Source organism: Hemitrygon akajei, unplaced genomic scaffold (assembly GCF_048418815.1).
Source record: "Hemitrygon akajei unplaced genomic scaffold, sHemAka1.3 Scf000119, whole genome shotgun sequence".
NCBI classification, from domain to species: Eukaryota; Metazoa; Chordata; class Chondrichthyes; order Myliobatiformes; family Dasyatidae; genus Hemitrygon; species Hemitrygon akajei.
In genome coordinates this window covers 308213-331590 of record NW_027332005.1, presented here as the reverse complement: position 1 = coordinate 331590, position 23378 = coordinate 308213, and the positions used below count along the sequence as shown (strand labels likewise).

At 44.4% G+C, this 23378-nt stretch overlaps 1 protein-coding gene across 1 annotated transcript in view; it reads left to right on the top strand.

Moving 5' to 3' along the window:
• Positions 1-23378, top strand: part of LOC140723565 (NACHT, LRR and PYD domains-containing protein 3-like) — a 40698-nt gene that overhangs the window by 6217 nt on the left and 11103 nt on the right. The window contains exons 3-8 of the mRNA XM_073038137.1: positions 174-270; positions 2981-3340; positions 3916-4082; positions 11054-11225; positions 11333-11398; positions 17898-19635. Coding sequence (XP_072894238.1) covers positions 261-270; positions 2981-3340; positions 3916-4082; positions 11054-11225; positions 11333-11398; positions 17898-19635 — 2513 coding nt within the window. The 5' untranslated portion in view covers positions 174-260. The remainder of the gene's footprint in view (positions 1-173; positions 271-2980; positions 3341-3915; positions 4083-11053; positions 11226-11332; positions 11399-17897; positions 19636-23378) is intronic.

Below are 23378 nucleotides of genomic sequence, written 5' to 3'. Positions count from 1 at the left end.
CAATCAGTAGGATGCGCCAGGTATCACCGGACCGACATACAGACATGGTGTGGGAGTTGATGTTTGTTCCCTAAGCACACTGCTGCTCTGATACAGAGGATGACAGTACTGTCACATTTGCAAAGTAATCCTATTCTCTCTGACTCACTGTCTGCTTGTTTTGTGTAATTCAGAGCATAACCAGCAGGTGGGGCTGTCCTGCATCGCGACCAAAGTGTAAACAAGACGCCGACAATCAACAATCGTCAGTCGGAATCAGAATGGCCACAGGTATGATCACTGGGATCTTTATAATTAAACTCCTGCCCTGTTGATTAAGAAACTTACACAGGGGCTAACAGGGCAGAGAGAAGTTTCATCTAGCAGTGTCATTGATCCCACTGGTAAAGCGGCTTTGTGTAATCGATCAATGCAACAGTTCCAGCGCAGGGACCTGACACCGGTAATGGTCGAATGACTCCACTCATCAGGCAAAGCTTCACCTGGGTGAAAGGAGCCGGAGACCTTGAATCAGCAGGTTGAGAGTGAAACACAAACAGGAATGTGACAGCGGTGTTGGTCATGTAAAAGTCCAGGTTCAGGGTTTGTTGCACATCAGGGCCTGTTTAGAGGTGAAAGACATCTCCAACTTTCATTTATAAAATTCAGACGCAGGTGATTGGAGCATTTCCGGGATTTCAGAGATTGTGTGATAATACAACATTTCACGTTTTGGCAGGGCAGCTATCAACTCCCCCCTCGATGCGCAAAGTAGATGAGGGGAATTTTCTTTCTGTAGCCGAGCGGATAACATTGCCAGCCTTTGAAATGGCTGAGGATCAGGAGACACTTCATTTTAGATTATCTTGTGGTCTGCTTCGGTGCATCACTGTCTGGTGTGGAGGGGCTACTGCACAGGACCGAGAGAAGCTGCAGAAGGTAGTAAATCTAGTCAGCTCCATCTTGGGCACTAGCCGACAAAATACCCAAGACATTTTCAGGGAGCGGTGTCTCAGAAAGTTAGCGTCCATTATTAAGGACCTCCAGCTCCCAGGGCATGCCTTTTTCTCACTGTTAGCATCAGAAAGCAGGTACAGAAGCCTAAAGGTACACACTCAGAGATTCAGGAACAGATTCGTCTGTCATCTGATCCCTAAATAGACATCCAGTCTTTGGACACTACCTCACATTTTTAATATACAGTCTTTCTGTTTTTGCACGGTTTTAAAAATCTATTCAATATACGTAATTAGTTTACTTGTTTGTTTTCTATTATTATTATTATTATTATTATTATTATTATTATTATTATTATTATTATTATTTATTTTTCTCTGCTAGATTATGTGTTGCATTGAACTGCTGCTAAGTTAACAAATTTCACATCACATGCCGGTGATAATAAACCTGTTTCTGTTTTTCATCCCCCAATCCATGTCCGGTCTGTGGCCAAAAGGTGAACGTGATTTCTCACTATTTCCTTCTTGAGATGATCTGCTACCTGAATTTAAATACCCAGTATCTCTGATGGGAGACCCGGTATAACCAGTGACCAACTGTCTCTGTCTCCTGTAGGCACTGTGATTGTGCTCAACTCTGTGATTCCAGGTGGAATGAAAGAGAGATTACAGCCTGGAAACGAGTCCTTCGGCCCAACTAATTCAGGCTGTTCTAAATGTCTCTGAGCTTGCCCGATTTCCCAGCAGCTTATCCCAAATTTCCCTTCCAGACTTCTTCTATCCTTTTTCCTGCCCACATCTTCTCAACTTTGTAATTTTATTTGTGTTACAGCCTCCTCTGGTTGCACGTAATTTATACTCATCACCTGCTCCGTGGAAAAAAAAAATGCTTCTTCAGTCACTTTTGTACGAATGAATGCATGAAAGAATGAATGAAATTGTATTTCGGTCAGTACAAACATAACAGAAAACATCATTTTCAACGATGATTTGATAAGACAAAATTAAATAATAATAAAAAACAAGAACATGTAGATATTCTTTAAAACTGACCGAAAGGGTGTCAGCTGAAGCTACAGCTTATTATGCCTACCCCTCTTACTTATACAAAAAACATATTTGGCGTCAATCATCACATCAAAATGTCATAATCTTTTAACAGAAATCCAGTTCCGAGTATCATTTATTTACATCACTGCCATTCATTTTAAATCATGCATTTTTTTTATATTTGTTCATTAAATGTGCAAGGTTACCATTCAAACTCCCATGATCCAGGGCAAACTGTCCCAGCCAAACCATTTAACACAAAAACCAAACAGCCCCATCCAGTAACGTACTTGTCAATCTCCCCGACACTTTTTCCGTCTGAATCACATCCATCCTATAGATTAGCGACTGCAAAAGCGAGACTTTAAGTTTAGCTGCTAGAAATGCACGCAAGACTCTCCCTTTGCCAATGACTTGTACAGTTATTACCTGACAATCATCATCCAAGAGATGGGATGGGACCCTGGGACCAGGCATCATGGGCTTCAAGGTTATGGTCAGTCTGTAACCCAGGGGACTGGACATTGTTCGTCTCAAGGCAGTGGTCAGTCTGTGACCCAGGGGACAAGACAGTTTGTGACAAAGCAAACAGAGAACGTGTGATCTAGAGGATCGGACCATGAGTAACCCAGTGGCTTGTCTGTGAGTGACACAGGTGACTGCACAGTTTGTGATCCAGGGAGATTTATGTCTGTGGGAGATAACCCATTGATAATTCCCGCTTTCACCTGATGCCGTTCCATTAATGACCGCTGGTTATCAGTGTTTTCAACTAATGCGTAGTCGGTTATCAGTATTACTGTGTCTATCCAGTTCTTTTCTGAGAGTGGCTTATTGGGATGATCTCCTAGCAGGAAGTGTGATTCACATTCACCAGCACAGTCCCACTCCAAATCTGGTCAGCCGGCGTCTCAGCTCCATTGCAGACACCCATTGTGAATCTTTGTTCGAGTATAAATCACTCTAAACCTGCTATTCATCATTTACTTCAGGTGGGAAATTAAATCGGGCACGGAATGTACTCAAGCAGTTTTTACCAGGCAAATCACTAAGGGAAGATGATCGGGACACGGAGAGCAAGGTGCCAAAGCAGGGTCAGATTGAGAGCAATGTCCAAATGGAATGTGGTCCGGCCGCAGCGGAAGTGAAGCAAAGTCAGCCCAGAGACAGTGACGTCAGAGACACTGAGCAGGACCCTGGAACCGGCACAAGTGAGGCGACTGCCTGTCAGCCCAGAGACAGTGACATCAGAGACACCGATCAGGACCCTGGAACCAGCACAAGTGAGGCGACTGCCTGTCAGCTCGGAAGCTCATTGAACACGGAATTATCAACTCCCCTACAAAAAGCAGGTGAGTGAATTATGAGGGTGATGTGTTCACAGAATGAGGTCGGAAGGCGGGTAAATGTGTTTCTTTCTTGGAGGGTTGGTCAGAGAGGGGAAATGTGTGGGTGTGGTGCATGTGCTGTAGTGGGCACCCTTTACCCCACTACAGGAAATGTATTCCCTGCTCTAATGATTTCCAGGATGTGTATCGGAGGAAATGCAGCTATCCGGATAAGAGAGTATTTCCAGGACATGAGTTATGGGAGATGTATTCGCCAGGATGGAGAGAGTATCTCTGGGAAGTGACTATCATTGACAGTCCCAACATTTATTGCTCATCTTAAACTGAAATTGGTGAGTGGGTGGGACAGTGGGAGAGACAGGTTTCTAGTGAATGTGGTCCTCCTGTTAACGACTGGCCCAGCGCATTGATGGGTCTGTTTTAAGGCCAATGTTGGAGATTAGGGCAAAATCCGTTTTTCCAGCTGAAAGCAGGTGAACACTAAGATTCAAGACATGACTGGTTTGTTGAGTTGGGTGAGAGCAGTGGAGACAAGCGATATTTGAGTCTGTGACGACATTCTCTTTTTATATTCGCAGAGCCAGAGTTTACAATCTCTGACCTCCTGGCAGAGGGGGGCGAATATCGACTGTACCAACTGACAAAGTTCTACAGGGACAGACTGAAACAAGCGATTGAAGAAAAGGTTGAAAGACTCGGTTGGATGTTGACAAAGGAGGGTCATTTCAGTCGGGAAGAAAATGAGGTGAGTGTCATAAGGGGAGCGTTGAGATGGGACCCAAATATTGACACTGAAGTACTAGGAACAGGGTGGAACAAAGTTAAGGGACGGGACAGGCCGCAGTTCGTGGCTTTCCTGGAGATCTTGGAGGCTTGGGGTTCTTGGAGGCTTGGGTAGAACGAGGCTACAGTCCTGGGTTCTTGGGAATCTTGGAGACTTGTGTTCCTGATGTCCATGGAGACTTGGAGACCTTTGGTACTTGGGTTCCTGGAGCTCATGGAGACAGACAGACAGACATACTTTATTGATCCCGATGGAAATTGGGTTCCTGGAGGACTTGGAGTGCTTGGAGGCTTGGGTAGCTCGAGCCTAGAGTCTTGGGTTGCTCAAGGCCAGAGTCTTCGGTTCTTGGAGCTAGCCTCCTGGGCAGGCCACGGGACTCCTGAGCAGGACGCGGGACACAACCCGACGGAGACAAGGAACAGGAAGGCACAGAACCAACCGCCGGGCAACGGCAAACAGCCTGACTTACCCGACGGATGCAAGAGAAAGGAAGGAAGCTTGGTCTGAGGTGGTTTCAAGACTTGAGGTGGCCGGTAAACTCAGCGGGCTACAGAACAGTCAAATCCATAACTCACTGAAAGAACTCGCCTTCCACCAGTGGGGTACACCAAGCAGAGACTGACAGGACAACCCCCCAACTACCCTCAATCCCAAAGCCACTTTTATTCCCAGCCAACAAGATGAGAATCAGGTGCAAATGCTTGAGTCCAATCCGAAACGAGGTACAGTCGGAGGACCCGGAGTCCGGAGTCCTTGGACTGGACCGTGAACCGGAATGTAGAATTAGGACCGGACCATCACAATGCGTGTATCTAGTGTATCGTCACTGAACTGGTGGTATCAGAGGGAATAGTCATCGATATTAATCTCCAGCGCATTCCAGGAATTCCACATGGCAATGGAGACTTTGATCTCTGACTTGTCTCCAGCAGATCTGGTTTCTGCTGTTAATGTGGGGTGCACTGGGAACTACAGGCTCAGCTTCACCTTTTCCTCTCACCTGCTGTATTTATCAATGCGATATAAGAGCAGTGACTGCATATCTGGACTGTTGAACAGGCATTCAGTCCAAAACTAATTTTTTCATCTTATCAGGGCCGTCGGTCAATTCCTCTCAAGTCGTTAATTCAGGATGATTATGAAACTGTGAGACTGTAAATTGGGCCAACTGGGTTCACTGCCGGACTTGAGGGAGGGAAACCTGCTAACCACAGCTGGTCTGATCTCCACCTGAGCTCCCAAACAATAAGTGGCTGACTTGTCATAGTCATAGCAAAGTACAGCACAGAAACAGGCCCTTTGTTACATCTATTCCATGCTGGGCTACTGAAACTGCCTATTCCCATTGACCTGCACTGGGTCATGGCTCTCTATACCCTTATCATTCATGTACCTATCCAGACTTCTCTTAACCGCTTGTACCACTTGTGCTGCTAGCTCGTTCCACACTCTCACCACCCTCTGAGTGAAGGTGTTTCGTTAGGGAACGAAATAGGTCAGGTGACTGAGGTATGAGTTGGGGAGCACTTCGGGCTCAGTGATCAAAATGCCATTAGCTTCAATATAATTTGGAGAAGGATAGGACTGGATCCAGGGTAGAGATTTTTGATTGGAGAAAGGCTAATTTGAGGAGATGCAAAAGGATTTAGAAGGAGTGGATTTGGGACAATTTGTTTCATGGGAAGGATATCATAGAGAAATGGAAGTTATTTAAAGGTAAAATTCTGAGGGTACAGAATCTTTATGTTCCTGTTAGGTTGAAAGGAAAGGTTAAAACTTTGAGAGAGCCATGGTTTTTAAGGGATATTGGTAACTTGGTTAGAAAAAAGAGAGATATCTACAATAAATATAGGGAGCATGGAGTAAATGAGGTGCTCGAGGAATATAAAGAATGTAAGAAGAATCTTAAAAAAGAAATTAGATAAGCTAAAAGAAGATACAAGGTTGCCTTGGCAAGTAAGGTGAACATAAATCCGAAGAGTTTCTACAGTTATATTAATAGCAAAAGGATAGTGAGGGATAAAATTGGTCCCTTAGAGAATCAGAGTGGACAGCTATGTGTGGAGCCGAAAGAGTTGGGGGAGATTTTGAACAACTTCTTTTCTTCGGTATTCACTAAGGAAAACGATATTGAATTGTGTAAGTAAGGGAATCAAGAAGGGAGGTTAATGAAACTATGACGATTAAAAAGGGGGAAGTACTGGATCTTTTAAAGAATATAAAAGTGGATAAATCTCCGGGTCCAGACAGGATATTCCCTAGGACCTTGAGTGAAGTTAGTGTAGAAATAGCAGGGGCTCTGAGAGAAATATTTCAAATGTCATTAGAAACGGGGATGGTGCTGGGGGATTGGCGTATTGCTCATGTGGTAACATTATTTTAAAAGGGTTTTAAGAAAAAACCTAGCAATTATTGGCCTGTCAATGTGACCTCAATGGTGGGTAAATTAATGGAAAGTATTCTTAGAGATGGTATATATAATTACCTGGATAGACAGGGACTGATTAGGAACAGTCAGCATGGATTTGTGCGTGGAAAATCATGTTTGACAAATCTTATTGCATTTCTTGAAGAGGTTATGAGTAAAGTTGACAAGGGTAAAGCAGTGGATGTTGTCTATATGGACTTCAGTCAGGCCTTTGACAAGGTTCCGCATGGAAGGTTAGTTAGGAAGGTTCAATCGTTAGGTATTAATATTGAAGTAGTAAAATGGATTCAACAGTGGCTGGATGGGAGATGCCAGAGAGTAGTGGTGGATAACTAAACACAAAGTATGCTGCAGATGCTGTGGTCAAATCAACACATATCAACAGTTTCGGTCCGGAACGTTGACTGTTCATTGCAACGGATGCTGCCCGACCTGCTGGGTTCATCCAGCTTGTTTGTATGTGGTGGATAACTGTTTGTCAGGTTGGAGGCCGGTGACTAGTGGTGTGCCTCAGGGGTCGGTACTGGGTTCAGTGTTGTTTGTCATATACATTAATCATCTGAATGATGGGTTGGTAAGTTGGATTAATAGGTATGCAAATGACACTAAGGTAGGTGGCGTTGTGGATAATGAAGTAGGTTTTCAAAGCTTGCAGAGAGATTTAGGCCAGTTAGAACAGTGGGCTGAACGATGGCAGATGGAGTTTAATGCTGATAAGTGTGAGGTGCAACATTTTGGAAGGAATAATCCAAATAGGACATACATGGTAAATGGTAGGGCATTGAAGAATGCAGTAGAACAGAGTGATCTAGGAATAATGGTGCATAGTTCTCTGAAGGTGGAATCTCATGTGGATAGGGCGTAAAGAAAGCTTTTGGTATGCTGGCCTTTATATATCAGAGCATTGAGTATAGGTGTTGGGATGTAATGTTAAAATTATACAAGGCATTGGTAAGGCCGAATTTGGAGTATTGTGTACAGTTCTGGTCACCAAATTATAGGAAAGATGCCAACAAAATAGAGAGAGTACAGAGAAGATTTACTAGAATGTTACCTAGGTTTCAGCACCTAAGTTACAGGGAAAGGTTGAACAAGTCATTATTCTTTGGAGCGTATAAGGTTGAGGGGGGACTTGATAGAGGTATTTAAAATTATGAGGGGGATAGATAGAGTTGACGTGGATAGGCTTTTTTCCATTGAGAATAGGGAAGATTCAAAAAAGAGGACGTGATTTGAGAGTTAGGGAGCAACAGTTTAAGGGTAACACGAGGGGGAATTTCTTTACTCAGAGAGTGGTAGGTGTGTGGAATGAGCTTCCAGTAGAAGTGGTAGAGTCAGGTTCGGTATTGTCATTTAAAGTAAAATTGGATCGGTATATGGACAGGAAAGGAATGGAGGGTTACGGACTGAGTGCGGGTAGGTGGGACTAGGTAACAGCAAGCGTTCGGCACGGACTAGAAGGGCCGAAATGGCCTGTTTCCGTGCTGTAATTGTTATAATGTTATATGGTTATAGGGACATATCAGAATGGGAATGGGACGTGGAATTGAAATGTGTGGCCACTGACAAGGTGTAGGTTTTTACAAGAGGGGCGGGAAAGTAACTTCCACCACCTCCAACGGGTCCAACATATAATTCTCCGTAACCTCCGCCACCTCCAATGGGATCCCACTACCAAGCACATCCTTCCCTCCCACCCCCTTCTGCTTTTCGCAGGGATCGCTCCCTACGCGACTCCCTTGTCCATTCGTCCCCTCCCCCCATCCTTTCCCACCGATCTCCCTCCTGGCACTTAACCTTGTAAACGGAACAAGTGCTACACCTGCCCTTACACTTCCTCCCTCACCACCATTCAGGGCCCCAGACAGTCCTTCCAGGTGAGACGACACTTCGCCTGTGAGTCGGTTGGTGTGGTATACTGCGTCCGGTGCTCCCGGTGTGGCCTTTTATATATTGGTGAGACCCGACGCAGACTGGGAGACCGTATCGCTGAACACCTACGCTCATTCCACCAGAGAAAGCAGGATCTCCCAGTGGCCACACATTTCAATTCCACGTCCCATTCCCATTCTGATATGTCTGTCCATGGCCTCCTCTACTGTCAAGATGAAGCCACACTCAGTCTGGACGAACAACGCCTTATATATCGGCTGTGGAGCCTCCAAACTGATGGCGTGAACATTGACTTCTCTAACTTCGGTTAATGCCCCCCTCCCCTTCTTACCCCATCACTGATATATTTACTTTTCTCCCCCTTCTTTTTTTAATCTCTTTCTGCCCATCACTCTGCCTGTTCTCCATCTTGATCTGGTGCTCCCCTCCCCTTTTCTTTCTCCCTAGGCCTCCCGTCCCATGATCCTTTCCCTTCTCCAGCTCTGTATCCCTTTTGCCTATCACCTTTCCAGCTCTTAGCTTCACCCCACCCCCTCCGGTCTTCTATCATTTCGCATTTTCACTCCCCCTCCTACTTTCAAATCTCTTACTATCTTTCCTTTCAGTTAGTCCTGACGAAGGGTCTCGGCTCAAAACGTCGACAGTGCTTCTCCTTATAGATGCTGCCTGGCCTGCTGTGTTCCACCAGCATTTTGTGTGTGTATCTACCTTTGCTGCCACTTTTAATGAATTATGGACCTGTATTCCAAGTTCACTTTGTTCTACCACAATCCTCAGTGCCCTACCGGTCACTGTCTAAGATTGACCCTGCTTAGTCCTTCCAAAGTGCAACACGTCGCACTTGTCTGCATTTAATTGCATCGGTCATTTTTCAGCCCATTTCTCAGCTGTTTTAGTCACCACTGAAAGCTTTGGTCGTCTTCCTCTCTCTCCACTACACGTCCCCACTCTTGGTGTCATCTGCAAATTTGCTGATACAATTGACCACATTTTCATCCAGGTCGTTGATATAGATGACAAACAACAACGGACCCAGCACCGATCCCTGTGGCACAGCACGAGTTACAAACTCCCAGTCAGAGATTCAACAGTCTATAACCTTTCTGTCTTCTTCCAAAAATCCAAAGTCAAATCCAATATACCACTTTAACTTGCATGCTGAGCAACTGAAATTTCTTGCTCACCCTCCTGTGCTGTACCTTGTCAAGTGCCGTGCATTCCTTCGACAACATCCAATTCCTTCGATTCATCAACTTTCCCGTAACTCCCTAGAAATACTTTAAAATTTGTTAGACATGAACTACCACAGATGTCTTATGACCCCAAAAATCAATGGGTTGTCCGAAAAGAGCATAAATATCAGACAAACGTTTTGGTGAGCTATTTTACATTGGTAGCTAACTTACTTCATATTTCATATTTTCTCTACTTACCGCGTTTTAGTTGCTTTCGGCTGTTTAGTAAAAGCTTTCCTCCATATCTTTTTCTATATTCTGTGTCCTCTCCTTTGCTTTTGTGCTGGCATTGACTTCCTCGTCAGCCACGGTTGATCATCCTCCCTCTGGTATAATTTTTCATCTTTTGGATTATCTACCTCTATCTGCGCCTTCTGAATCGCTCCCAGAATCCTCATCTATCCCTGCTTTGCTGTTGCCTCTGCTAGTGTCCTCTTCCAATTTATTTTCCCAGCTCCTTTCTCGTGTCTCTGTAATTCCTTTATTCCACTGTAATACGGGTACATCTAACTTAAACCTTCTCCCTCTCAAACTGCAGGGTGAGTTCTGCTATTTTATGATCATTGCCTCTTAAGGGTTTATTTAGCTGAAGCTCCCCAATCAAATCTGGTGCAATACACAACACCGAATCCAAATCCGCCTTTCCTAGAGTGGGCTCAACCATAGGCTTTTCTCAAAAGCCATCTCATAGGCATTCTATAAATTCCCTCACTTGGGATTCAGCACCGACCTGATTTTCCAAAGCTACCTGCGTATTGAAATTCCCCATTGACTATTTTAACACTGAGCTCTTTACATGCCTCTTCTCTCTCCCACTGGAATTTGTAGCCCACATCCTGGTTACTGTTCCATCAGGGTCATTTTTCCTCTGCAGTTTCTTAACATCTACATTGTCCAATCCGCTACCACCTATTTATAAGGACATTTGTCTTTCTATGAGAACGGAGTCAACCCAACCCTTTCACCTACTTGCCTATCCTTTTGATTAACTATTTATCCTTGGGTATAAGCACTCAAATATGATCTTCTTTCAACGATGATTCAGTGATGCCTGCCATCCATTTTTGCTCTCACTCTCCCCTCTCTTCCGTTCTTGTTGTAACATCTTTTTGATGTAATGTTGCAAATTGGACAAATAAGTTAATTACGTTGAATATACTCTAGGGTATCTGTAAATCCTTATTCCTTCACACTATTGATTTAGAATTTCCTTCAGTTACTGTTTCTCTGTTAATGACTGAACCCAGGGAGGATGAGGCAGTGGCCCAGTGACTGCATAAATTCTGAAGCTACTGGGGCCATGAACAGATATTTTCCTGCACATTCTCCATGTTTGTCTGTCTGCTCCACAATAAATTCATTGTTTCCTTTTGTAGAAAGTCACTGAACTGACAGAGAAGGGAAACCGGACAGAGAGTTCCAGACTCTTCCTCAGTTTGGTGATGGGCAAAGGCTCCCGGGCCCGGAGGGCGATGTGGGAATCCTTTGTGACGTGGAGGACTGAGTTACCGAAATTGGACAGAATACTGAGGGAAATACAGGAACTCGGTATGTTAAAACCACGCACTGAACACAAAGGCACATTGAAATAAACATTTAAGTTATTTTAATTATTTTAGCTCTGTTTCCATGGATTTTGTTTTATGTTTAAACAGGTCCTGATCCACAGGAATACATGAACATTGGCCAAGGGTTATCTGAGTTACCCACTCAACTGATCGGTGAGTGATGAAATGTACAGTTCAAACCACATCTCAAATGTTAGTCTGTGACTTGGCAAAACCTCAGAATCAAAACTCGCCATTGATCATTCGCTGATCTCTGGATTCAGGTTACAATTCAGAGAATCTCTCTTTGCAGCCTGAATATTCTACATTGTATTTTTGTCCTAATCCAGCTGTTGGTACTGCTGAAGTCTTCACTCCAGGTCCTCATGCTCTGGGAATTCCCACACACCCCAGAAAGGCTCCTGATACACTGTATGACCCAGTCCAGGTGACTTTTCTATCTTCAGACGTTTCATATTCCAAGCCCCTTTTCCTTTGTAATAGCACTACACACACTTCTGTTTGCTGATGTTCTTTACATTTTGTAATTCCGCTAGTGACTTCCACAGAGTTTGTCTGGCATTTCCTTTTCGCCCGTTACTGCAAATACATCATTTTCCAGCCGTCATCTGGGAAAGAAAAAAAATACTTTGGATACTTTGGAAACCTTTCTTATATTATTGACCATATCCTTGCACTTCCTGCACATTCATGTATATCTAGCAGCACCTATAACATATTTGCCACCGACATGACCCAGAGAGTAACTTCCATGCACCCACAACTCTGTGAAAAAACTTACCACAATTGCTGTAAATTTACGCCATCTCACCTTAACCACATGCCCTCTGGTATTAGACATCAGTCTTATGTAAAAAAAAATAACAATAGACAATAGGTTTCAGAAGTAGACCGTTCGGCCCTTCGAGCCTGCACCACCATTCTGAGATCATGGCTGATCATGCACTATCAATACCCGGTTCCTGCCTTGTCCCCATATCCCTTGATTCCCCTATCCATAAGATACCTATCTAGCTCCTTCTTGAAAGCATCCAGAGAATTGGCATCCACTGCCTTCCAAGGCAGTGCATTCCACACCCCCACAACTCTCTGGGAGAAGAAGTTTTTCCTTAACTCTGTCCTAAATGACCTACCTCCTATTCTCAAACCATGCCCTCTGGTACTGGACTCTCCCAGCATCTGGAACATATTTCCTGCCTCTATCTTGTCCAATCCCTTAATAATCTTATATGATGCAATCAGATCCCCTCTCAATCTCCTTAATTCCAGCGTGTACAATCCCAGTCTCTCTAACCTCTCTGCGTAAGACAGTCTGGACATCCCAGGAATTAACCTCGTGAATCTATGCTGCACTTCCTCTATAGCCAGGATGTCCTTCCTTAACCCTGGAGACCAAAACTGTACACAATACTCCAGGTGTGGTCTCACCAGGGCCCTGTACAAATGCAAAAGGATTTCCTTGCTCTTGTACTCAATTCCCTTTGTAATAAAGGTCAACATTCCATTAGCCTTCTTCACTGCCTGTTGCACTTGCTCATTCACCTTCAGTGACTGATGAACAAGTACTCCTAGATCTCTTTGTATTTCTCCCTTACCTAACTTTACACCATTCAGATAATAATCTGCCTTCCTGTTCTTACTCCCAAAGTGGATAACCTCACACTTATTCACATTAAACGCCATCTGCCAAGTATCTGTCCACTCACTCAGCCTATCCAAGTCACCCTGAATTCTCCTAACATCCTCATCACATGTCACACTGCCACCCAGCTTAGTATCATCAGCAAACTTGCTGATGTTATTCTCAATGCCTTCATCTAAATCGTTGACGTAAATCGTAAACAGCTGTGGTCCCAATACCGAGCCCTGTGGCACCCCACTAGTCACCACCTGTCAAACAAACAAAATGCAGGCTGTTGATCCAAAATCTTATCTATCAAACTTGTACATAAGATTTTGTACACCTCAGTCAGATCTCTATTCTAACTGCAGAGTAAACAAACCAAGTTTATCAATCCTCTACTTATAGCACATGTCACCGAATCCAGGCAACACCCTGATGATCCTGTTCTGCACCCTCTCCAATCCTTCCAAAAGCTGCAAATCCGAAGTGAATACAATACTCCAGATGCTCCCTAAAACCCTAAGATCCAGGAGTAAAATTAAGCCAATCGGCTCAGTGAATTTGCTCCGCAAATCCTCTCAACTCCATTATTCTGCCTTCTCCCAGTAAAAGCTGATGCTTTTCCAAATCAAGAACCTATCGACCGGCATTTTAAATATACCCAATGACTTGTCGTCTTCAGCTGTCTATGACGATAATTTCACGGATTCACCACCCACCAGTGAAAGAAATTTCTCCCAGTGTGGGTCACCTCTAGCCAGGACAATTCACACAGTATTCAAGCATGTTAATTTTCTGTATAAGGATTCCACGTGGGACCTTGTCAAACACCCGACTAATATCCAAGTAAAAGATCTCCATGTGTAACTTCATCCATCACCTTTTTCACCTCCTGGAAGAACTCCATCAAGTTGGCAAGACGCTAACCCCGCCCAAAGCCTTGCTGCTGAACCCCAAACCACCTCAAACATTCTCTCTTTCATATTCCCAAGGGACAGAAGATATAAAAGGCTGAAGGTATGTACCACCAGCCTCAAGGACAGCTTTAATTCTGCATTTATAAGACTACTAAATGATTACCTTCTATGTTATTATTGGCCCTTAATAATAAGAAGACAATTTTATATATAAAATTGTAACATCGTGCAGCTCGTAACTAATAACTACTCACTTAGATAACCACCATATACTTACAGAAGAGCAGAAAGAATACACTCAGTGTATGAACAGATTTAAGGAGCAACTGATAATAGATTATGTATCTATCGAGCACTGGGGAGTGTAGAAATCTCTCAGTGTTATATTGTCTATCAAAAACTATTTGATTCTGTCTCTCACATAGTTAAGAGGTTTCAATATTATATAAGATGCATCCAATACTTGTGAAATTTCTACAACATCTAATAAAGTACAATAAACGCCCTATTAACAAGAACAACGGAACAACCATTGTTACCAAAATAAATGGAGACATTTTCCAGAGTGACACACTAAGCCCACTATGGTTTTGTCTGGCGTTAAACCCACTCTTGAATTTCCTGAAACAGACAAAAATCAGGTATCAAATCAGAAAAAAAAACAAACGAATTATACCTTGACACAACTATACAGGGATGATTGGAAATTATTTGCTCTTGCATCAGTGGAGCTAAAACAATTAATTCAAATAATGGAGCTAATTTCCAAGGAAAGCATATACAGTAGAGCTATGCATGTCTGAGTGATTCCGTAAATAAGTGTGCAGAAATAGAAATAAAAAAGAGATTAGTGAGTCACTATCAATGGGTTGTTTGTCCATTCAGAAACTAGATGGCAGAGGAGAAGTTTCTGAACTGTTGAGTGTGTGCTTTACTCTGATCCTGTACAGTAGTCCCCATGAACCAGACGGTGATGCAGCCAGTTACAATGCTCTCCAAGTTACACCTGTAGAAATATTTGAGTGATGTTTAGAAACTCCTGATGAAATATAGCTACTGTTGTAGTTTCTTTGTGGCTGCATCCATATATTGGGTCCAGGTCAGATACTCGGAGATATTGACAGCCAAGAATTTGAAATTGCCCACACCCTCCACTTCAGATCCCTCTGTGAGGATTGGTGTGTCGAGTTTCCTCATTTTACCCTTTCTGAAATCCACAATTATCTCTCGATATATTTTTATCAACGCAAGCAGGATTCCGCACTCCATACAAGCATATGCAATTCTGATAAGGGGTACACATCACTGAACGCATAACCCATAAATGAAAGCATAACCCATAAAAATGAAGAAACGATCATAATAGAAGAATGTTAACCTTGGAAGAGTGGAAGAGTCTGACTCCCCACGGAAGACATCCCCATGATCTGAGCGCACTAGATGTCGACAAGGAAGTGTTGACTGCCTGGCTCAGAGTTGGAGACCTCTTCCCAGAAACAGAAGGGAGCATACAGGACCAGGTGGTTAACACATCTAGTTATCAATAATAAAGAATAAAGGCCAACAGGTTCAAGATGATAAATGCTGAAAATTACAAGAGAAGCCAGAAACAATTGAAAACATTACAGGATCCCGCAGTAGTTTTACTCAATCTGAGCACTGACAATCAAGTGGTAGACAACTTTCACCAACATCTTGCTTAAACTACAACTGACAAAAAACACGGTCCCTCACTGTAACTACAAGTCTGCTCCAAATTTAGAGTTAGAGTCCGACAAATCCACCGTGACCGATTCATTATTACAGATCAGAAAATTAATAATAACTGTCCGGCTATAATTGTACCGGACAAACTAGCAAAAACAACTTTTTAAATAGATATTGCCATTCCAAACACACATAAATTACAGATATCAATTAATAAAAACTTTAGAAATATGCTGCGTTAAAAGAGGAAATTGAAAGACTGTGGAACATGAACACGATGCACATTGTCCCGATAATACTATCGACAACTGGTATCATCCAAAAAGCACAACACGATAGTAATAAAGAATTAGCTCCACACAGCAATGTTCATATAAATCTTCTGAAAGCCACAATAGCATACGCCACGAGAGTAATCTGAAATTACCTATCAATTTAAAATGTGTGTGCTTTGATTTGCCCGTACCTCAGGATTTGCCAGTTTGAGTTAGAAAAAAATAAAAAAAAATAAGTTATTTATAAGGCACTTTTCATCGGGACGATGTCGTTCAAACTGCATTACAATGGGATAAAGTTCAAACTAGAAAATAAAAGAAAAAATAATTTCAATTACAAGCAAGGTTCAAATTCTTAAAAAAAAGTTTTACGCTGGTGCTTAAAAGTGACTAACGGAGTCTACATCCCTTACAGCATATATGTCAAACTCAAGGCCCGCGGGCCAAATCCGGCCCGCGGTGGAATTATCTTTGGCCCGCGAGATAATATCTAATTACTATTAAAGCTGGCCCCAGTAATCGAAGCGCCTATGGCGTATGATATGGCTAATGCTGAGTTTATTCAGGTACCAGGTTTTCAGGGATTTTAGTGTTTATTCGGCAGTCTTGCTCGGCAGTCTTCTTCATAAGAAACGGAATTTGTAAAGTGAAACACTTTGTAGTTATAGCAGAGAATGAGACACATGAGAGCAGGCTGAAAAAACGGAGGCAACGAAAGCTGCGTTCGCACGCGTCCGACTGATCCGGCCCGCATGAAGCTGCATTTTGCTCAATCCGGCCCGTGACCTAAAATGAGTTTGACACCCCTGCCTTACACAGTATTTGCAGAAGTCTTGGTCTCCCGAGTTATATATATCTGCCTCAGAATGTTGTGCAGTACTGTACCATTTTTTTAAGTGTTGAATTCTACAGTTTAGGAGAATAGTTCCAAAACTAAAAAAAAATCTGACCTGCCAATGATCCTTTGGCCTTGTACCTTATTGTCTGCCTGCACTGCATTTTCTCAGCAACTGAAACACTGTTTCCCTGCGCTATTCTGTTCCGTTTTTCCTTGCAGGACCTTATTACACCGATGTGATGTAATGACCTATTTGGATCGCGTGCATAAGAGTTTTCATTGTACCTTGGTACATGTGACTATAATAACCCAATTTGCCAGGTTATCGTTGTCAATAACACAGAGCTGCTTGGTTGTTTAAGATTGTTACACCCAGGGATGGTAGCGGGGATACGCTCCCACGACCTATTAAATGCTCCCAGTGGCGTGTGACTCAAACAGCCTCTGACAATCAGGTCCAGCTCCTGGCCTTCACGTGTGGCTTAGCTACTAAGCTTGGCAGAGGCATTTTTTCTGATAGGAGAAAGGGCAAATGCGGGTTACTGCCACCTGACAACCAGTGGCTTCGGGTAGTTGGGGCTCATCATTCGTGACTGGCAGCTCATCCAGAAGAAGGGAAACAGTGATCTCACGCTGTTACTTTGGGAGTAAACCCAGTGGGAAAAATATAACCATATAACAATTACAGCACGGAAACAGGCGATCTCGGCCCTTCTAGTCCGTGCCGAACGCTTACTCTCACCTAGTCCCTCTGACCCGCACTCAGCCCATAACCCTCCATTCCTTTCCTGTCCATATACCTATCCAATTTTGCTTTAAATGACAATACCGAACCTGCCTCTACCACTTCACTTCTACCGCAGCTGGAGCCCCTAAGGCAGTCTTAGGTTGCATTCAACGCGGTCTGGCAACTCCTGTGACACTTCTGGTGCCAAGCTGTATCAGTGTCTGCAGTTCCTTTTTGTTCATCGTCTGCTAATCATGTAAACAATGCTTCAAATATAGTCAAGTGTTGTCCAAACGAAAGTGCAGTCAGGATTGCAATTGGATATAGCGAAAATTCTCTTCAAAATTGATTAATAACAGGATATGAGTATTGGACATTTTCTGGGACATCTATCGCTGTCAATTCTGGTGTCTGCAAACACAATTTTACTTTCTGTCTTAATATCCATGGAAGCATTGAATTTATCCACGTAATCTCAAACACTGAATATTGAAATGCAGTTATAAAGTTCTTTGTCAGTTGACCAATTTAACTTGATGACTATGTTCTCTGTTCCCATGGAAGATGTTCAACAGAAACACAAGGAGACTCTGCGGGCACAGACTGAAACACTGAGAGTGAACACGATCCTGATGCGGGAGAAGGTGCAGGTTTTCCAGCTGGTTGATCGATACGCTGAGCTCACGGTCATTTCTACTGTTCGAGATCGGAGACTGGTGGAACATGAGCTGCTGGCAAGAGGCAGAGACCACGAGGAGTGGAGAGAGGAACAACTCCGCCAAGAGCTGGAAAAAATCCGGACTGAGCAGTTGTTCCAGAGCTGCTTTTCCCAGAGTAAATCCAAATCTAGGAATTCAGCAGCAGTGGCCGGAGTCCCGGGGATCGGGAAAACAACAATGGTACAAAAGATTGTTTATGACTGGGCCACGGGGAAAATATACCAACAGTTCCAGTTTGTCTTTAGTTTCAAATTCCGGGATTTAAATTCCATTAACTGCAGAATAAACCTGAAGGAACTGATTCTGGATCAGTATCCTTACTTTGGGAATATCCTGAGAGAGGTCTGGAAGAACCCAGAGGGATTGCTGTTTATATTGGATGGTTTGGATGAATTCAATGACAAAATTGATTTTGCTGACAGTCGGGGAGACACAGAACCTCAGTCCACATGCACAGATCCTGAATTCAAGTGCAAGGTGTCTGACATTGTGTACAGTTTAATCCAGCACAAGCTGCTCCCAGGGTGTTCAGTGCTGGTGACCACCCGTCCCACTGCGTTACATTTATTGGAAAAGGCGGAGATCAGTGTCTCGGCTGAAATTCTGGGATTTGTTGGTGAGGAACGGAAGGAATATTTCATCAGGTATTTTGAAGATCAGACGGTGGCAGCAGCTGTTTTCAAACACGTGGAGGAGAATGAGATTCTGTACACCATGAGCTACAACCCCTCCTATTGCTGGATCCTTGCTCTGACACTGGGCCCCTTCTTCACACAAAGAGTCAGGGACCCGCAGCGAGTTCCCAAGACCATCACCCAACTGTACTCCTACTATATTTACAACATCCTGAAAAACCACGGCCGTGAGATTGAGAAACCCCGTGATGTGTTACTCAGGGTTGGTCAGATGGCCTACAGAGGAGTGTCCGAGAAGAAGGTTGTGTTTACAGATGAAGATTTGATCAGCTACAGTCTTCAGCCTTCCCAGTTCCTGTCCGGGTTCCTGATGGAGCTTTTGGAGAGAGAGGATTCTGCACAGAGCGTGGTGTACACATTCCCACACCTCACCATCCAAGAGTTTGTAGCTGCAGTCGCACAATTCCTGAATCCACATCCCGGGGATATCCTGAAATTCCTCACTGAAGCTCACAACACGACAGATGGGCGATTTGAGGTATTTCTCCGTTTTGTTGCTGGTCTCTCCTCCCCAATGACAGCTCGGGGCCTGGAGGAGTTTCTGGGTCCATTTCCGCATGAAACAACCTGCCGGGTGATTGACTGGGTGAAGGAGGAGGTTAAACGTCAGAGTGGAAACACAGAGAATGAAGCTGGTAAAAGGAGCCTCCTGAACACATTGCACTACCTGTTTGAGTCTCAGAATCGTGGACTGGCTCAGGCCGCACTAGGATCTGTGGAAACACTTTCATTCAGTGGAATGACTCTGACCCCGATTGACTGCACGGTCCTGTCTCATGCCATCGGACACTGTGATACAATAAAAAACCTCGACCTGCAGGATTGCCACATTCAGTGTGAAGGAATCCAGCGGCTGGGACCCGGGCTGCACAAGTGCCAGGAGTTGAGGTAACTTGGTTTATCTCTCACTCTGAACTGTGAAACTGTCTCATTGTGTTGTTTCAATGTAAAGGGATTTCGTTAATACTGTAGAAAATCAGATTGTGAAGAATTGTGACAAATGCCCAGGGGATCGGTCAGTAATTCCCTAAGGACGGGAGTGTTCTGTGGTTCCTTGTGAAGGGATGTTGGAGACTTCATCAGATCAGTGAACGATAGGCATTGGTTTAATGGTAGTAAATCACAGGAATGGCCGTCTTTCTCGCTGCCTGTGACACGGCCATTGACAAAGTTCCTTCTCACTGTTACTGACACCCAGACCGACACTGACTGCAGCAGGTGGGTCAGAGATTCACACCCCCTTCCCGGTGAGGGACAAGAGACCGTCAGCAGACTGTCCCAGTGAGAAGGAAAGAAATACCATTGTGAGATTGTCCTCCCCTGCCCTTCCCCGTGTGTGACTTTGCTCACTAACAGATATGCAAAGAGCGAGGGCGCATCTCCTCTGGGCCTCTGTTCAGACCCAACATACACGTACAAAAAATTTCTGAATCCTCTCGTCTTGTAGGATTATCGTTTACCCTTGGAATCCTCCTGTGGCACTTCTCATCCCAATCCCCCTTCCATTCTTTGGAATCTCGCCCCCATCCCCATTCCTCCTGTGGGCTCTCTATTACTCTATCCTCATCCGCCTGTGGGATGTCTTTTCTACACCCCCCCGTCCTGTGAGATCTCTCTTCCCAATCCCACATCCTCCCGTGGGAACTCTCTTCCACATCTCTCCTCCTCCTGGCCGATCACTCAACCCCTTCCCCCTTCACCCTGTTTAATCTCTCTCTATATCCCCCTTCCTCCTGTGGGATCTCTCTTCCCCATGCCTCATCCTGCTGTGGGATCTCACTTCCACATTCCCCTTCCTCTTGTGAGATCTCTCCTCCCAATCTCCCTTTCATCCTGTGAGATCGCTCTTCCCCATCCCACTTCGTTCTATGGATTTCACTTCCCTATCCCTTCCTGCTGTTGGAACTCTCTTCCCCATACCCTTTCCTCCTGTGGGATCTCTCTTCCCCAACCCCATCCTCCTGTGGGATCTCTCTTCCCCATCCCCCTTCCTCCTGTGGGATCTCTCTCCCCCATCGACTTCTTCCTGTCGGATCTCTCTTTGGCATGCCCCATTGTCTTGTGGAATTTCTCTTCCCCAACCCACTTCTTCCTGTGAGATTTCTCTTCCCAATCCCACATCCTCCCGTGGGAACTCTCTTCCACATCTCTCCTCCTCCTGGCCGATCTCTCAACCCCTTCCCCCTTCATCCTGTTTAATCTCTCTCTATATCCCCCTTCCTCCTGTGGGATCTCTCTTCCCCATGCCTCATCCTGCTGTGGAATCTCACTTCCACATTCCCATCCCCATCCCCTTCTTCCTGTGGGATCTCTCTTCCCCATCCCCCTTCCTCCCGTGGGTTCTCTCTTCCCCATCCCCCTTCCTCCTGTGGGTTCTCTCTTCCCCATCCCCCTTCCTCCTGTGGGTTCTCACTTCCCCATCCCCCTTCCTCCTGTGGGTTCTCTCTTCCCCATCCCCCTTCCTCCTGTGGGATCTCTCTTCCCCATTTCCCTTCCTCCTGTGGGATCTCTCTTCCCCATCCCCCTTCTTCCTGTGGGATCTCTCTTCCCCATCCCCCTTCCTCGTATGGGTTCTCTCTTCCCCATCCCCCTTCCTCCTGTGGGTTCTCACTTCCCCATCCCCCTTCCTCCTGTGGGTTCTTTCTTCTCCATCCCCCTTCCTGCTGTGGGATCTCTCTTCCGCATCCCCATTCCCCTTTCACCTGTGGGAACTCTCCTCCCCATAGAATCATAAAATCATAGAACACTACAGCACAGAAAACAAGCCATTCGGTCCTTCTAGTCTGTACCAAAACCTTATTCCGCTAGTCCCATTGACCTGCACCCAGTCCATAACCCTCCAGTCCTCTCCCATCCATGTATCTATCCAATTTATTCTTAAAGCTTAAGAGTGAGTCCACATTTTCCACATCAGATGGCAGCTCGTTCCACACTCTCACCACCCTCTGAGTGAAGAAGTTCCTCCTAATGATCCCCCGAAACCATTCCCCTTTCACGCTGAAGCCATGTCTTCTCATATTTATCTCTCCTAATCTATGTGGAAAGAGCCTATTACCCTGTCTATACCCTCATAATTTTGTAAACCTCTATCAAATCTCCCCTCATTCTTCTGCGCTCCAAGGAATAAAGTCCTAACCTGTTCAATCTTTCCCTGTAACTCAACTCCTGAAGACCCAGCAACATCCTAGTAAATCTTCTCTGCACTTTCTCAAACTTACTGATATCCTTCCTATAGTTAGGTGATCAGAACTGCACACCACACTCTATATTTGACCTCACCAATGTCTTATACAACCTCACCATAATATTCCAAGTCCTAGACTCAGTACTTTGTTTTATGAATGCCAGGATGCCAAAAGCCTTCTTTACAACCTTGGCTACCTGTGACGCCACTTTCAGGAACTTATGTATCTGAACCCCCAGATCCCTCTGTTCCTCCGCACTCTTCAGTGCCCTACCGTTTATCGTGTATGTCGTACCTTGATTTGTCCTTCCAAAATGGAACGCCTCACACTTGTCTGCATTAAATTCCATCTGCCATTTTCTGGCCCATTTTTCCAGTTGGTCCAGATCCCTCTGCAAGCTTTGAAAGCCTTCCTCGCTGTCCACAATGCCTCCATCTTAGTGTCATCCACAAACCTGCTGATCCGATTTATCACATTATTATCTAGATCATTGATATAGACAACAAACAACAGTGGTCCCAGCACAGATCCCTGAGACACACCAGTAGTTACAGGCCTCCAGTCTGAGAAGCAATCATCCACTACCACTTTCTGTCTTCTCCCACACAGCCAATTCGAATCCAGTTTACAACCTCTCCATGGATACCTAGTGTCTGGACATTTAGAACTAACCTCTTATGTGGGACCTTGTCAAAGGCCTTACAAAAGTCAATGTAGACAACATCCACAGCCTTTCCTTCATATGCAATCTTGGTAACCTCCTCGAAAAACACTACAGGGTTCATTAAACATGATCTACCACATACAAAGCCATGTTGACTATCTTTAATCAGCCCTTGGTTGTCCAAATCCTTGTATATCCGATCTCTCAGAACACCTTCCAATAACTTACCTACTACTGATGTCAGGCTTACTGGCCTGTAATTACCTGGTGTACTTTTGGAAACTTTTTCAAACAACGGAACAACATGAGCTACCCTCCAAACCCCCGGCACCGCACCCGTGGCTGAGGACATTTAAAATATTTCTGCCAGGGCCCCTGCAATTTCTACACTAGTCTCTCTCAAGGTCCGAGGAAATATCATGTCAGGCCCGGAGATTTATCTACCTTTATTCGCTGTAAGGCAGCGATCAGCTCCTCCTCTTTAATCTCTATATGTTCCCTGACACTACTGTTTGTTTCCCTTAATTCCATATCCGCTATGCCAGTTTCCTGAGTAAACACTGATGCAAAAAAACTCTTTAGGATAGCCCCATCTCGTGAGGCTCCACACATAGACGACCACTCTGATCTTCTAGGGGACCAATTTTGTACTTTACTATCCTTTTACTCTTAATATACTTGTAGAAACCCTTCGGGTTTACCTTCACTTTATCTGCCAAAGCAACCTCATGTCTTCTCTTTGCCTTCCTGATTTCCTTCTTTAGTAATCCCTTACATTTTCT